This window comes from Xenopus laevis, chromosome 5S, assembly GCF_017654675.1.
Source record: "Xenopus laevis strain J_2021 chromosome 5S, Xenopus_laevis_v10.1, whole genome shotgun sequence".
NCBI lineage: Eukaryota > Metazoa > Chordata > Amphibia > Anura > Pipidae > Xenopus > Xenopus laevis.
Window position 1 is genome coordinate 117,316,591 of NC_054380.1, and position 14,169 is coordinate 117,330,759.

Below are 14,169 nucleotides of genomic sequence, written 5' to 3' on the forward strand. Positions count from 1 at the left end.
ACACTGGTGAATTGAGAAGAGGTGATTGAGTTAGAAGGCCTCCTCATTTATTTACTTATGACACTGTGGGTAGGCCCTGCTATGAAGTGCCTAGATATTTTGGCCCTTCTCCGACAGTGATGAGTTTAATTGACGCTCATGCTAGATTGGTACATATGATGCCTGTGTGTTATTAGATGTGTAACCATAAAAGGACTGTGGGTTCGACTATTTGATGGACTAGAATACTGATGTGTTTGAAACGCAGCATCTCTAACTTGTACCTTCTTTTGCAGGTGTTAACTGACAAAGTTTACCTGCCCCTATATGAAACTGTTGCTATTAATATGTTTCTTTCCAGCTATGCCATTGTACCTGGGTTACTCAGGAGAGTTACCCTGAAGAGGTTATAAGGTAATGGTATAGAAATGCAATGTATTTTTGGTCTCTGAAAAGGTTTCTTGCATGATGTGCCTTAACTGCTATATTTTCAGTATTTGCTCTTTGAAAGGTTCCTTGCCGGGACGGAAGGAATTCACTAGGGGGAGAATGTAGGGATGTGAAAATCTTAGACACCCTTACCCATTACAGACAGGCACATCCCTAGTAAAATGGACACCTCAGTGGGTCCTTATGGGGACCTTGTGCTTATGTCATCCCTGCAGTTCACACAGTGGATGCTAGATGGCACTGTGATATAATATAAAAAGGGTTGGAAAGCCATGAGGTAGAGGCCATTGCTGCTGAACCTTTCCTCTGTTAGGCCACAGAGGTTAGGAGTGGTGGAACTCATCCTGAGTTTAGTGAAGTGATAGTTATACCCTGTAATAGATCACTCTAGGAGTGATAGATAGGGTATTTAGTTGAGCAGCTCAAAGCTCCGCCGAGTAGATTAGGGGGATTAAGATCCCGGGTATTACTGACCCCATAGTAGGGCCTAAGTGTTAAACTCAGGGAAGTAAGAGTTTCTGAGTTCCACTTAAGGTAATCCTGAAGATTGGGAAAATACCTTTCAACAAGCTGCATTGCTCTCTACATGTACTCCTTACTCCTCAGAGAGTTGTCCTATATTCACACAGTGAGTATATTGTGTAACCTTGATTGATATCTGTTTTACTCTATGTTTCATGCTCCATGGTGAACTCTGGTTTTGGTTAATAAACTCCGTTTATTGTTTAAGCAAATAAAACTACTGGCGCCCAATCTCTTGTGCATTGCACACAGTTACAGTTACACTATACCCTGCCTCCACCCTGCTGCGAGGGCTTACCCCTGAGAAAGAGAGCTCATCTGTGGTCCTAGCCCACAAAGAAAAGTAGCTGAAACTGTCTTCACATAAAGCAGTTTACTATAGCGCTACACTTATCAATCCTTCTAAGCTATTTTCAAATCAGCCAAACCTCTGTGTTAGCTGCTGTACAGTAGTGCTGCCACCTGCTGGAAGTTAGTATGTGCCCTTCATTTGCATAATGACTTTACCAGCAGGGGACAAGATAGGGAAATCTCCTGATACTTCTAGTGGAGGAGTTTACTTAAACAAGGCATTCTGGGTAGAATACTCAAAGCAGTGTTACAATCTGAGCATGCTCCTGAAATTTGCATATTAGAGTCTCTTTTATAGTCACAGTATGGCCTCGCTCAGTGAAAGAACCCATTTGACAAAGTAAGGGATTTTTTTAAAACCTGCAGTTTTTTCAAAAAACTATTTCTGTAGTTTGATTAAATGTGTTTAGCTTGTACTGGTCAGATTGTTAATATTTGTTTGATTTTGGCTGTGATAGGTGCCCTTTAAGCCATCTGTGTTTCCTGGCGTCTCACCACTTCTTCAGAATGGCCCTTTCACCCTCCATATTAAAAACACTCCACCCCTAAAAACCATTAACCATTTCATTACAGCTCTACCACTCTCTTGAATATCTATACATATACCATATTACATGTAATACATATGTTTACAATACATAATGGCTACTGCAATGGAAGAAAATATCTCTTGAGTTGACAACACATGTTAACATAAAGAACTGATAACAACTATCTCTGCATGGGAACACAGTGGAGAAAGAGATGAAAGGATTGATCACTGCAGAAATGAATATACTGAAAGCTTTGCCTCACCTACATTTGCATAAGCAGAATATCAAAACCAAGGTTTCCTTCTCTGAATGCTCCCATGCTGCTTGTCTCTTTGCTTTTCTGTGCCTGGCTTAAACTCATGTAAGAAATCCAAAATGGTTGTGAGTTCCACAGTGCAATGCATGGCCATCTTGGATCTTTTTACTGAGGAGCAGGGAGCTGAGAGTTGGCTGAAGACAAGTAGTACATTTTGAATGCAATCCAGGACAGTGGTATGGATCTGATAACATTGCATAGGTGGGTAATAGGCTTATGTCTAGGGCACCTAGCAGGTAATCAGGCCCTGTTTATAATAGCTATGGATTATTGAAATTTTTTTTTTTTTTTATAAAACAGACTTTAAGGATGCAGCTTTGTTTATAAAGCCAGTAGTTGAGTTGAACTGTTTTAGCAGGAAAGAAGATTATATAAAATAAGACTTCGATTTGCTGCCACGGGTCATAAAAATAAATTGTGTTCAAAATGTACACAACGTTTGTGATTTTTTCAACTGAATTGGGGTCATTTAATATCTGCATTGAGCAAAAGAATGGGTTCGGTCCACTATAATTTTTGCACTTTGTTGATTTCTGTGCACATTTGTGAATTGATGCAGGTCTCAGCGTCCATTTCATCCCTAGAATTACTAGAATTAAAGTTTACAAATAAAAGTATATCCCACAAATCCTTGGGCCATAATTCTCAGATCTCCAACAAAAATCTTGAAATACCAACACACAAAAAAAAGATATGAGAGCAATGAAAAAGGCTGTAAAAGAAAGTATGCATGATTAACATTTATAATGCAGTAGGTTCATATAATAAACACACTGATTTATTCAAGATAAATATGATTAAATGACTGGTGCTTTAAAAATCCAGCGGAGGTGTAAACACTCCCTTAGATAAAACATCACCTGATGGCAATAAACACAAAATGCAAATACAGCAATGCTATTTTGCATTGAATTCCTGTATTCACATATACTTTACTTAAATTAAAATGCAAAAAGCTGCCCAAACATCATGTAAAACCATCTTTAATAAAATTCAAATAAATATTGCATTTACCATAATGTTTATAGACACAGCCACTCAGTAAAAGAAGACCAACATCATGTTTCAAACCATGTAAGGGAAATCAATCGCTGGTGTCTCACATCTTCAACCAGTGCTGGGCTCAGAGTGATTGGTGCCCAAGGCAAGCAGCCTGCCCTTGATCACCCCCCTCCCGCAGCCACAGTAAAGTGAGAAGTTGGGGACAACACCATACAGCTTCAGTTACAGAAAGCTAAACCAAGGGTAGGCAGAAGAGGTATGTGTAATTGCCTAGGGTGCAACTAACTTAGTCATTTATGCCTACCCTTGGTTCAGTAAGCATTTTTTGAGGGAGCACTGGTTTGAAAATGGTATATTAAGTCTGCATAAAGGAAAAGTTGTTCTTGTGACTTTTATTTTGCTTCCTTTTGGGCAGGGCTGGAACTAGGGGGAGGCAGAAGAGGCACTTGCCTAGGGCGCAAAGCTTGGGGGGCGCCAAGCACATACCTCACATGCAGCCTACCCCTAGTCCGGCAAGTGTTAACTCAGTGCAAAGTGGGTGCGCTCCGTGAAGTCAAAGTGCTTTGCGCACAACTGCACTCGGCTGTGAGCATTTGCGCACATGCGTCCTTGGTTGCGCATGCGCGTCCCCGGTTGCGCACACGCGTACTTGCTTGCGCACTGCTGTTGGGAGCTGAAGTGGCCGGCCCAGTTGCCTAGAGCGCCCGGCTGGCATGGCCCAGCGCTGCTTTTGGGAAAAAAATACCAGCCTCCCTATATTGTTGCCTTTAACCCTATTAATAACATTGGTCAAGTGGCAACTCCAAAAGGCTTTAATGGAATTGTTCATTGTAAAAATAAAACTTGCTGTGCAAAATAAAACATGTTTTAATACGTCATATATAAAGACTAGAGTGACTGGATGTCTAACAGAACAGAACCCAACTTCCTTCTTTGCAGCCCTCTTGGTTTCCACTAATTGGTTACCAGACATTAACCAATCAGTGACTTGAGTCATAGACGTTTGCTTTTGAGACCCCTTTTTGTGCCCACTTCAAGTCTCTGACTAACTCAGAGTTAGAGAGCTGCAAAGCAGAAAGTTGGGTTTTAACTATTATATTAATCATCAGTTCACTCCAACCTTTGTAGATTACATTTTTGGCTGACTAATTATAATAGAAACATTTTTTACACTGAACTGTTCCTTTCAATCAGTTACTCCTGCCCATGTTACCAAATGCACAAGTCCTTTTGATAAGTCCTTAGACTTAGAAGGCTAGGATCTTGTTAGAGGGTAAAGTTACAATTTATATTAACTGTTGAAAATACATTTTCAGCAAAAGGCAAGAAAGAAGAACTGAGCTGCAGAAACAATGAAACCTAAGAAGTCAACGTTCCCGGTAAGCAGAAGTCTTATTTGTAATTTGTGGCAGAACATAATATTTTGCATGCAGCCTTCTGCTATGAATATTCTGTATGGCTCATTCCTGCCTGTGGGAAGATTTAAATATCCAACAGAAATTGGAAAAGAGATGCAGGTTCACAGTCAATGTAAAGACACTTGTGACAGACTTTTGGTCCTTGCCTGGACAAGAAGTGCTTGCCTTTCTGTTTTGTGCCCAATTGTTGACTTAAACCAGTGCTGTCCAACTGGAGGCCCATTGCCCCTCTTGTGTGGCCCTCTATTAAAGTCTGGCTGCTTTGCTTACCTTTGTGTAAATTTCAAAAGGTATCAGAATTGAGATTAACTGACCCCTGCATTGTTCACACCTCAGATTCAAGATGTAAAAGCCCTGCATCATAGTATAAGTACAACAGATCAATATACATAATTGCAATTTTCAAAACACTTATCCGTATATATTATACTCAAGGACTCCACAAGGGCAGCATCATATATCATACAAAACATAGTCTAAGAAGGCTTGTACCTCCCTGCATTGTAGCTTGGGATGGTATGGTGGCTTATCAATTTTATGAGCATAGCTTTGTAACTAAAAACCCATGTTTTTGTAAACACATGCACTTGCATATATACTGAATTACATGTGAGACAGGGGACCAGGGAATGTGCATTGATTAAATGGCCAATCAGTAGCACTTCCGTTGCATTCAAACACATTTTTACTTATGCAGATAAGAAAAGAAAACGTCTGGCTCCAATCTTGCTCATTGTCTCTTTAATGATTATAGTTACATAGTAGTTACATAGTTAAATTGGGTTGAAAAAAAACAAAGTCCATCAAGTTCAACCTCTCCAAATGAAAACCCAGCCTCCATACACACACCCCTCCCTACTTTTAATTAAATTCTATATACCCATACCTATATTAACTATAGAGCTTAGTATCACAATAGCCTTTGATATTATGTCTGTCCAAAAAATCATCCAAGCCATTCTTATAGTAATTCACTGAATCAGCATCACAACATCACCCGGCAGTGCATTCCACAACCTCACTGTCCTGACTGTGAAGAACCCCCTACGTTGCTTCAAATGAAAGTTATTTTCTTCTAGTCTAAAGGGGTGGCCTCTGGTACGGTGATCCTCTTTATGGGTAAAAAGGTCCCCTGCCATTTGTCTATAATGTCCTCTAATGTACTTGTAAAGTCTAATCATGTCCCCTCGCAAGTGCCTTTTTTCCAGAGAAAACAACCCCAACCTTGACAGTCTACCCTCATAATTTAAGTCTTCCATCACTCTAACCAATTTAGTTGCACGTCTCTGCACTCTCTCCAGCTCATTTATATCCCTCTTAAGGACTGGAGTCCAAAACTGCACTGCATACTCCAGATGAGGCCTCACCAGGGACCTATAAAGAGGCATAATTATGTTTTCATCCCTTGAATTAATGCCCTTTTTTATGCAAGACAGAACTTTATTTGCTTTAGTAGCCACAGAATGACACTGCCCAGAATTAGACAACTTGTTATCTACAAAGACCCCTAGATCCTTCTCATTTAAGGAAACTCCCAACACACTGCCATTTAGTGTATAACTTGCATTTATATTATTTTTACCAAAATGCATAACCTTGCATTTATCAACATTGAACCTCATTTTCCAGTTTGCTGCCCAGTTTTCCAGTTTAGACAAATCACTCTGCAAAGTGGCAGCATCCTGCATGGAACCTATAGTTCTGCACAATTTAGTATCATCTGCAAAAATAGAAACAGTCCTTTCAATGCCCACCTCCAGGTCATTAATAAACAAGTTGAAAAGCAAGGGACCTAGTACAGAGCCCTGTGGTACTCCACTAACAACACTGGTCCAATTAGAAAATGTTCCATTTACCACCACTCTTTGTAGTCTATCTTTTAGCCAGTTCTCTATCCAGGTACAAATACTATGTTCCAGGCCAACATTCCTTAATTTAACCAATAACCTTTTGTGTGGCACTGTATCAAATGCTTTAGCAAAGTCTAAGTAAATCACATCCACTGCCATCCCAGAATCGAGGTCTCTACTTACATTCTCATAAAAAGAAATTAAGTTAGTCTGGCAAGATCTATTACGCATAAAACCATGCTGGCACAAACTCATAGTATTATGATTTGCTATGAAGTCCAGTATCTTATCCTTTATTAACCCTTCAAAAAGCTTTCCTACCACTGACGTCAGACTAACTGGCCTATAGTTTTGAGGCTGAGAACGGGATCCTTTTTTGAATAGAGGCACCACATTAGCAATTCGCCAGTCTCTCGGCACTATGCCAGATCTCAATGAATCCTGAAAAATTAAGTAAAGAGGTTTGGCAATCACAGAGCTAAGCTTGCTAATTACCCTGGGATGAATACCGTCTGGCCCTGGACCTTTGTTAATCTTAACATGTTCTAGTCTCTTTTGAATTTCTTCATGTGTGAACCATGCATCATTAGTTGTATTACTAGAATTGGGACTGTTAAGAAGGAAACCTTCACTTACTGGTTCCTCATTTGTGTAGACAGATGAAAAATACGAGTTCAGAATCTGCGCTTTTATTTTGTTTTCATCAACCATCTGACCCCCCTCTGATAGTAAGGGTCCCACCTCTTCCTGCTTCATTTTTTTACTATTAAAAAATAATTTTGGATTTTTTTTACTGCTTGCTGCAATATCCTTTTCTATAGCAATTTTACCTTGCCTTATAGCTTCTGTGCATGATTTATTGGCCTCCTTGTACCTTATAAATGTTTCGGCTGTACCATCTAACTTGAAAGCCTTATCTAAAGCACCAAACTATAGTTGTGCTTAAAACTTATAGTGCCGGAAACAACTACTGGGTAATAGCTCACCGAGCAACCCCAGGTCCGACACTTGAATGAACGACCAATTACTTTAGAGTTTATAAAAGTCAGCAAAGCTTGAACTCACCAAGTTGACCGGGTGGCCCGGGTGCCGTGCCCCAAACCCGTAGCCTAGGCAATGTGAATCATAGAATTGCCCCTTTTGTATGTTACTGCTCATCATACATCTATGAATTCCCTTATTTGAAAGCCTGTTATCCAGAAAGCTGGAATAATGGAAAGGCTATCTCCCATAGACTCCATTTGAAGTATTTTTTTAAATATGATTTCCTTTTTCTCTGTAATAATATAACAGTACCTTGTATTTGATGGTAAGGTAGGTCATCAGACAGGCCTTCCCCCTGTTCTGCCTGTGACATCACCAAGCCCGGTTACAGGCAGAGGAGTGACTGATTTGCCCCAAAAGCCCCAAAGGATGTATGGGTAAAAAGGGGATTTCAGGAAGCCTGGTTTGGAGCCAAATCCTTGGGGTTGGCAGAGAGCTCAAATAAGAGCCCTTGCTACAGCATCCAGTCAGAGCCAAAAAGAGAGACAGAGAGAGACAGCAGAGAGGGTGCCAGCAGTGGCGTAACTATTGGGGGAGCAGGGGGTGCGATTGGGCCAGGGCCCGCACCCCCTCAGGGCCCCCTGGCAGCTTGCGTGCCACAAGTTCCCGGCGGTTCCGGGCGTACGGAGGGGCCCAGCTGCGCATCCCGCACCAGGGCCCGCCCTCCTCTAGTTACGTTGCTGGGTGCCAGTGCTGCCTGGATAGACTGGCTAGGTAAAGCTTGGAGATGCTGCAGTGTGCTCTGTTATAAATAAGCATTTGAGCTTCAGATATTAACAGAGCCTGGTTTCTGTCTCCTGCCTGTGGACAGTGCAAGGTTATACTGTTGAATTGCAATACTGTTTATTTTTTATTATTATTAAATAAAGTTTTATTTGGTTTACTGCAAACTGTTGGTTTATTTTCCTAAATAAATTCCTCATAGAGCTTCCAAAGTTGTTTTCTTTCCCCAAAATTGTTCAAACCTGCCCAATAGATATCTGACCAATAAAGACCATAGAGCTACCTGCCACACACTGACAGCATTCTGTTGACTTGCAGCTTTCAAAAAAGAATAAGGAATCTGATTTAGTCCTGGATGAGTTACCTCTACTTTCAAAGGAAGACCAGAAGAAAGTGAAAAAGGCAGATGAAAAGGCAAGTACCCGACCAACACAAACATACTTCTAATATTCTACATTATAGGATGCATTTCCTACAGCTATGCTACTCATTTAGACTCTGCTGATCAAGATTAATCCTTGTACCTACCACTCTCTTTCTCTATTAGCCCCTGTACCAAAAAATAAATTTCCCTGTGCCCCTGATGGTCTTTTCCTGTTAAAAAATATACTGCCCAGTTCAAAAACGGGCAGGTGGCAACAATAGAATAAAATGCTATCCCTGCTAGAAATGTGTAAGATGCAGGACAGAAAGCAGTGGAAATGGGTGCCTGGTCAGGTGTGTGAGTAGTGAATCAGAAGTACATGAGATAGTGATATTTGTGCTGAAATTGGTTTGCCGTATTGCTGCTTCTCTGGAGTTAAAATTCTCAGATGTTGAAGACTGCAGGTTGTTAGAAATTAAAGACTTGTAATTGTTTTGCTACATGAAACCTGACAGGTTGTAAATAAAAGACATGTATAATCCTGTTTAAAGACTAACTGGGTTACCTGCCTCTTATCTATAGAAAAGGTGCCACTGCTACCAGAATAGTGATTCCACCACAACAGATATCCATGGAAATATTGTTTCATCTTATTACATACTACGTAGTACATAGTGGGGTTTTCCTGCAGGTGATGGGGAGGTTTGCCAGAGTCAACATGGGGGAAACCAATTCACAGACACTAACTGACTTGGCAAGTCTGCAATGAGGCATAATGAGGAATTGTCAGAGAGCAATTCAGAGATGGCAGTTGAAATGTTAAAGACATGTGAAATGTTAGATTGTACGTGTGCTTGTATACACAATGATGTGTGTGCTTGTGTGTGACCACATACCCCAAACACCAAAAATGGAAAGTTGTGCTCACCACTACATTTTAAACCATTAAGTGGGGGTGCAATGAGACTGTGACCACAAAATTTTGGGGGTCATTTATACACTTCACGCAAGGCAGATTGGTTTGAAAAGTGAATTATATTTCTAAAGCTGAATAAGTGTGGTGCAAAACAGAATTGCGAATTTTTTTTCACAATGCGAATGTCTATAAGAGCTTTTTAAATATGTAAAAAATCGCATATTGCGAATATTTATGCGCACACTCTGCGACTGAATTAAGCCACAACTTTGGTGGCGGAGGAAATATTCGCAAAAGTTTGCAAAGTGCGAATGTCAATGCTATTTTTGTGCACAAAAACCTCGCACATTGGGTGTGCTCATGCAAACTCCTGTGTCATTTGTATATTCAAAATATATTCACAATGCGAATTCGCAAAAAATGGAAAGACGGGCAGAGCAGTGCAATATATTAGTGTTCAGGAAAAAACTTGGGCAATACAACCATTTGCGAAAAAATATGCCCTGCGGGAACTTTATAAGTGACCCTCTTTGTGTCTTAAGCTATCCACTAATGCTGATGCGGGCAGCTGGAAGGGAAAAAAAAGTTCAGGACCCCATTTCCTTATAGCACCCAGTGTGACCACACCCCCCAAATGCTGTCCATGTGTAGAGGCACCCTGTCAAACTTGCCATGTCTCTTCCCAACCAAACTGGTCAGAAGCTCATAACCCAGAGTGTTTTTTTAAAAAAATTCTGCATCGTTTATTTATACGTAGTACCAGACACTGTTGCCTCTCTAATATACCTATAATTTTCTTAAGAACAGATTACCAAGAATTTCTTCAACATTCAGAAACGCATGAAAAAGTTCAAGAAGCATATGAAAATATGTATTGATCTGATGGACCATATTGCAAACTGTATAGATAAAGTGCACAAGGACACCACCATTGCCAACATATCAGGGAGCACAGCTGGAATAGCAGGAGGCATCACCACCATTGTAGGTCTTGCACTGATTCCTGTTACACTGGGTGCCTCATTGATCGTCACTGCAGTTGGAATAGGAGTTGCTGTTGCTGGAGGGCTCACTGGGGTGGGATCTTCCATTGTTGATTTTGTTTACATGAGAAAGCAATGCAATAAAGCAAAGGCAATTATAGAGGAATTCATGGAAGATTTAAAACATATAAAAGATTCTCTGTCAAATATAGATATTCAGTTAGAAACATTAAAATCTGTATTAGGTGAAAACACTGCAGAATTTTCCAGATTTACTGACTTTTTGTTAAAAACTAATGTGGAATCCTTAAAGAACGAATGGAGTTTAGACCTCAACTCAGAAAATAAAATTTCAGGATTAAATTATTTTAAAAAATTTGCTCATTTGTTCAACCTGGATACTCTTGTAGCTCTAGCACCCTGTTTAATTCAATCTGAAGTTCAGGCAGTTTCTCGTATAACCCAGGTAGCCTCTCGTGGGGCCCAGATAGCTTCTCGTGGGGCCCAGGTAGGAGCAATTGCCAGTGGGGCATTTGTAGCACTGGGCCTCGTGATTGATATTGTCTTTCTTATAAAAGGTTCAAAGAATCTGCATGAAGGGGCAAAGACTGAGCAAGCAGCACTTATAAGGAGCATTGCTAGAGCTTTAGAGGCAGACTCCATAGCTTTTGAAGGAACAAATGTACAGGAAAGGGCCAAGTCAGAGCAGGAATCAAAGACAGAAGGGACCACTGGTACAACTTAAGAGGAAGACCCAACACTTTTGAAAGTAAATGATAAAAGGAAGATGTGAAAATATTTGTTTTTGCTTACACCACAATTTTCCAGTCCCCACATAATGGCTAAGATGTGCAAGCATGCAATATATTTGTCTGTAGTCACACGCATTAGCAGTAATAGGGTTTCGTCCAATTTAATTTTCCCAAAACAGTTGAGAATTTATGATCTGAATCCAGCTAGTTGTCAAATACTGGTATAGGAACTATACAATGCACTCCTTTGTAAAATGATTATTGGAAAGAGTTAACAGTCCTAACTGAACTGGATGGAGACCTGTGAGGAGGAAACCAGATTTCTTTATAGCTTTCTAATATCCCCTATGGATAGATATACTGTACTGTATTACTGATTTATTACTCACACATCTTGAACTGCACAAACTTGAACTGCCACAACACCATGCCATGCAGGAGAAAGGCAACCAGATACCTGGCAGAAAACCTTGAGCTTTCTCAGGTGCCATCTTTAAGACCTTATGCATTGAGAGTAGATGGGAATCTACTCAACATAAAAATAAGAAGAAATAGATTGTCTGTTTTTTCACGAAGTAGGTTGTTAATATCTGTTATACATTATTACATTTATGAAGGTTAAGAACAACACTTTCCTCCAGTGTATCCTAGTTGAGTATGGTTAGTAATACTAACTGTTAACTGCTAAACTCAATGTAACTTTGTAACATATCTGTGGTTATGTACTGGCTATTATGTTTAATATGTACTCCTTGAAGTGTTTTGTTTTTTTAAATTTATTCTATGTTTTTCTGTGTAAATAAATAAATAGTATTGTTCAAAATTTGTCTCAGCTACACCAGTCGCAACCCAACAAATCATCAACATCTTATTCTTTATTTTATCTGCCTCAGCAGCCAAAACACTTATAAAGTGGACATCGTGTTTCAGTTCTGGCAGAGTAAAAGATAGACTCCTACACTCTACCTACACTCAATACTGTCCACATAAAATAGTTGATGATATAAGGGGCAAATTCATCAAGGGTCGAATATCGAGGGTTAATTAACCCTCGATATTCGACTGGGGAATGAAAATCCTTCGACTTCGAATATCGAAGTCGAAGGATTTTGCGCAAATACTTTGATCGAACGATCAAAGGAATAATCGTTCGATTGAAAGATTAAAATCCTTCGAATCGTTCGATTCAAAGGATTTTAATCCAACGATCGAAGGATTATCCTTCAACCAAAAAAAGTTAGGCAAGCCTATGGGGACCTTCCCCATAGGCTAACATTGAGTTCGGTAGGTTTTAGGTGCTAGGGGGTCAAAGTTTTTTCTTAAAGAGACAGTACTTCGACTATCGAATGTTCGAACGATTTTTAGTTTGAATCCTTCGATTCGAAGTCGTAGTCGAAGGTCAAAGTAGCCCATTCGATGGTCGAAGTAGCCAAAAAAACACTTCGAAATTCGAAGTTTTTTTACTTCTAATCCTTCACTCCAGCTTGGTGAATGGGCCCCTTAATGTTCACAATTGTTTGTATGGTTGCCACATTAGGAAAAAATACCGGGATTTCCTCCATTTGTTACTTAACTTTAGCATCAATTATTACTTTACCGGTTTGGTAAAATAATGACTGTGTAGCAACCCTAGTCTTGCAAAATGGGATAAAATAAAATTTACAGATAAATGCCCACAACACCGGCTAACTCAATTCAGAGGTTATTCTAACAAAGCTTGTGTAACACAGTCATCAAAAGCCACCTGAAGGCCAGGGCCAGATTCAGTGGCGTAACTAGTTGGCAATGAGCTCCTTCACAAAAAAATCTTCAAAGGGGCCCAGCACACAGCAACTCCTACCCATATGCCTGCCCATGTCCCCTGTTCTTCATCCGCAGGTTGGGAGGGGGGATTTTAGAACTATAAAGGATGCAAGCCCTACAGACCCCCCATGACTGCGTGGTCTGCTACGTCTAAAGTTACACCAGTGGCATACTAGAAACTTTCACACAGAGTCTCAGGGTCAATTTAACTGCAATATTGGTCCATGGTTGCTGTGGTTTAGCCAGATGAGTGAGAGCTAGTGACAATCACTAAGGAACAATGAAAACACTGTTCCTTGATATACAGCTCCAGTCTGTGGCTAGTTCTGTTAAATATGTTACTGTATTTTGTACTCTTTACCCTTTCATGGCATTTCAACCCATTTACCTACTTACTGTGTTTTATACCATTTACTTAAAAATATGAAAATGGAAAGACCAAGAAATCCATAGTCCCTCAAAAAAATCCATAAAAGTATTTATATATAAACTTCACATATTCAACCTCATTTCTTTATATATATTTGGATATTCCCAGGGGTGTAACAGTCTCTACTGCTGCTCCCCCTCAACATCCCTGTGCTTAGTCTGAATACTCAGAGCAGGTTGTGGATGGACCACATTTTTGGTTCCAAAAGCACAATTGTAATTTCAAAACTACCAGTGGCAAAAAAAAAAATATTTCCTTCTTTAAAAACTATGAAATTTGACTAGGTTACCAGATCAAAAGGTATTTTGCTACTGCTAGGCTAGCATGTGCATGTGCTAGACATACAACCAAGCCTTCCAAAGAATGATGAGCCTTAAGCAGAAATCACCCTAAGGACCTGCCACGAGGATTGAAATAAGGCTGTGATGCTACTGTGGCACTCAGTGTTCCCCCGTAAACAGTGTTATTAGTAAGGAGGTTCAGTATAAAAGAAAATATAATAATTTTTTCTCGCCCTGGAGACTGCCCCCCACTGCAAGTTGAGCTATTACTGCTTTAATAAATGAGGGTTGATGAAACAAAAGCTAAGTAAATATACATTCAGCACTAAATATTTAAAGACTGGGAAAAGTAAAAACAAGAGGGATGGTGGAGGGGTGATGTTTTGCCTATTGGCATTCCAGCTGAGGGAGAGTATAGGAGAAAGGGGAACAACAGAACAGAAGTGGCATAT

The 14,169-nt window shown here is 40.0% G+C and overlaps 1 protein-coding gene across 1 annotated transcript; it reads left to right on the forward strand.

Moving 5' to 3' along the window:
• The first annotated feature begins 4,343 nt into the window (after window positions 1–4,343).
• On the forward strand, window positions 4,344–11,989 carry LOC108717479 (apolipoprotein L1). Its single transcript, XM_018264716.2, has 3 exons — window positions 4,344–4,532; window positions 8,507–8,602; window positions 10,276–11,989. Exons 1-3 carry the CDS (start codon window positions 4,506–4,508, stop codon window positions 11,194–11,196), a joined length of 1,044 nt encoding a protein of 347 aa, XP_018120205.1. The 5' UTR covers window positions 4,344–4,505; the 3' UTR covers window positions 11,197–11,989.
• The last annotated feature ends 2,180 nt before the right edge of the window (window positions 11,990–14,169 follow it).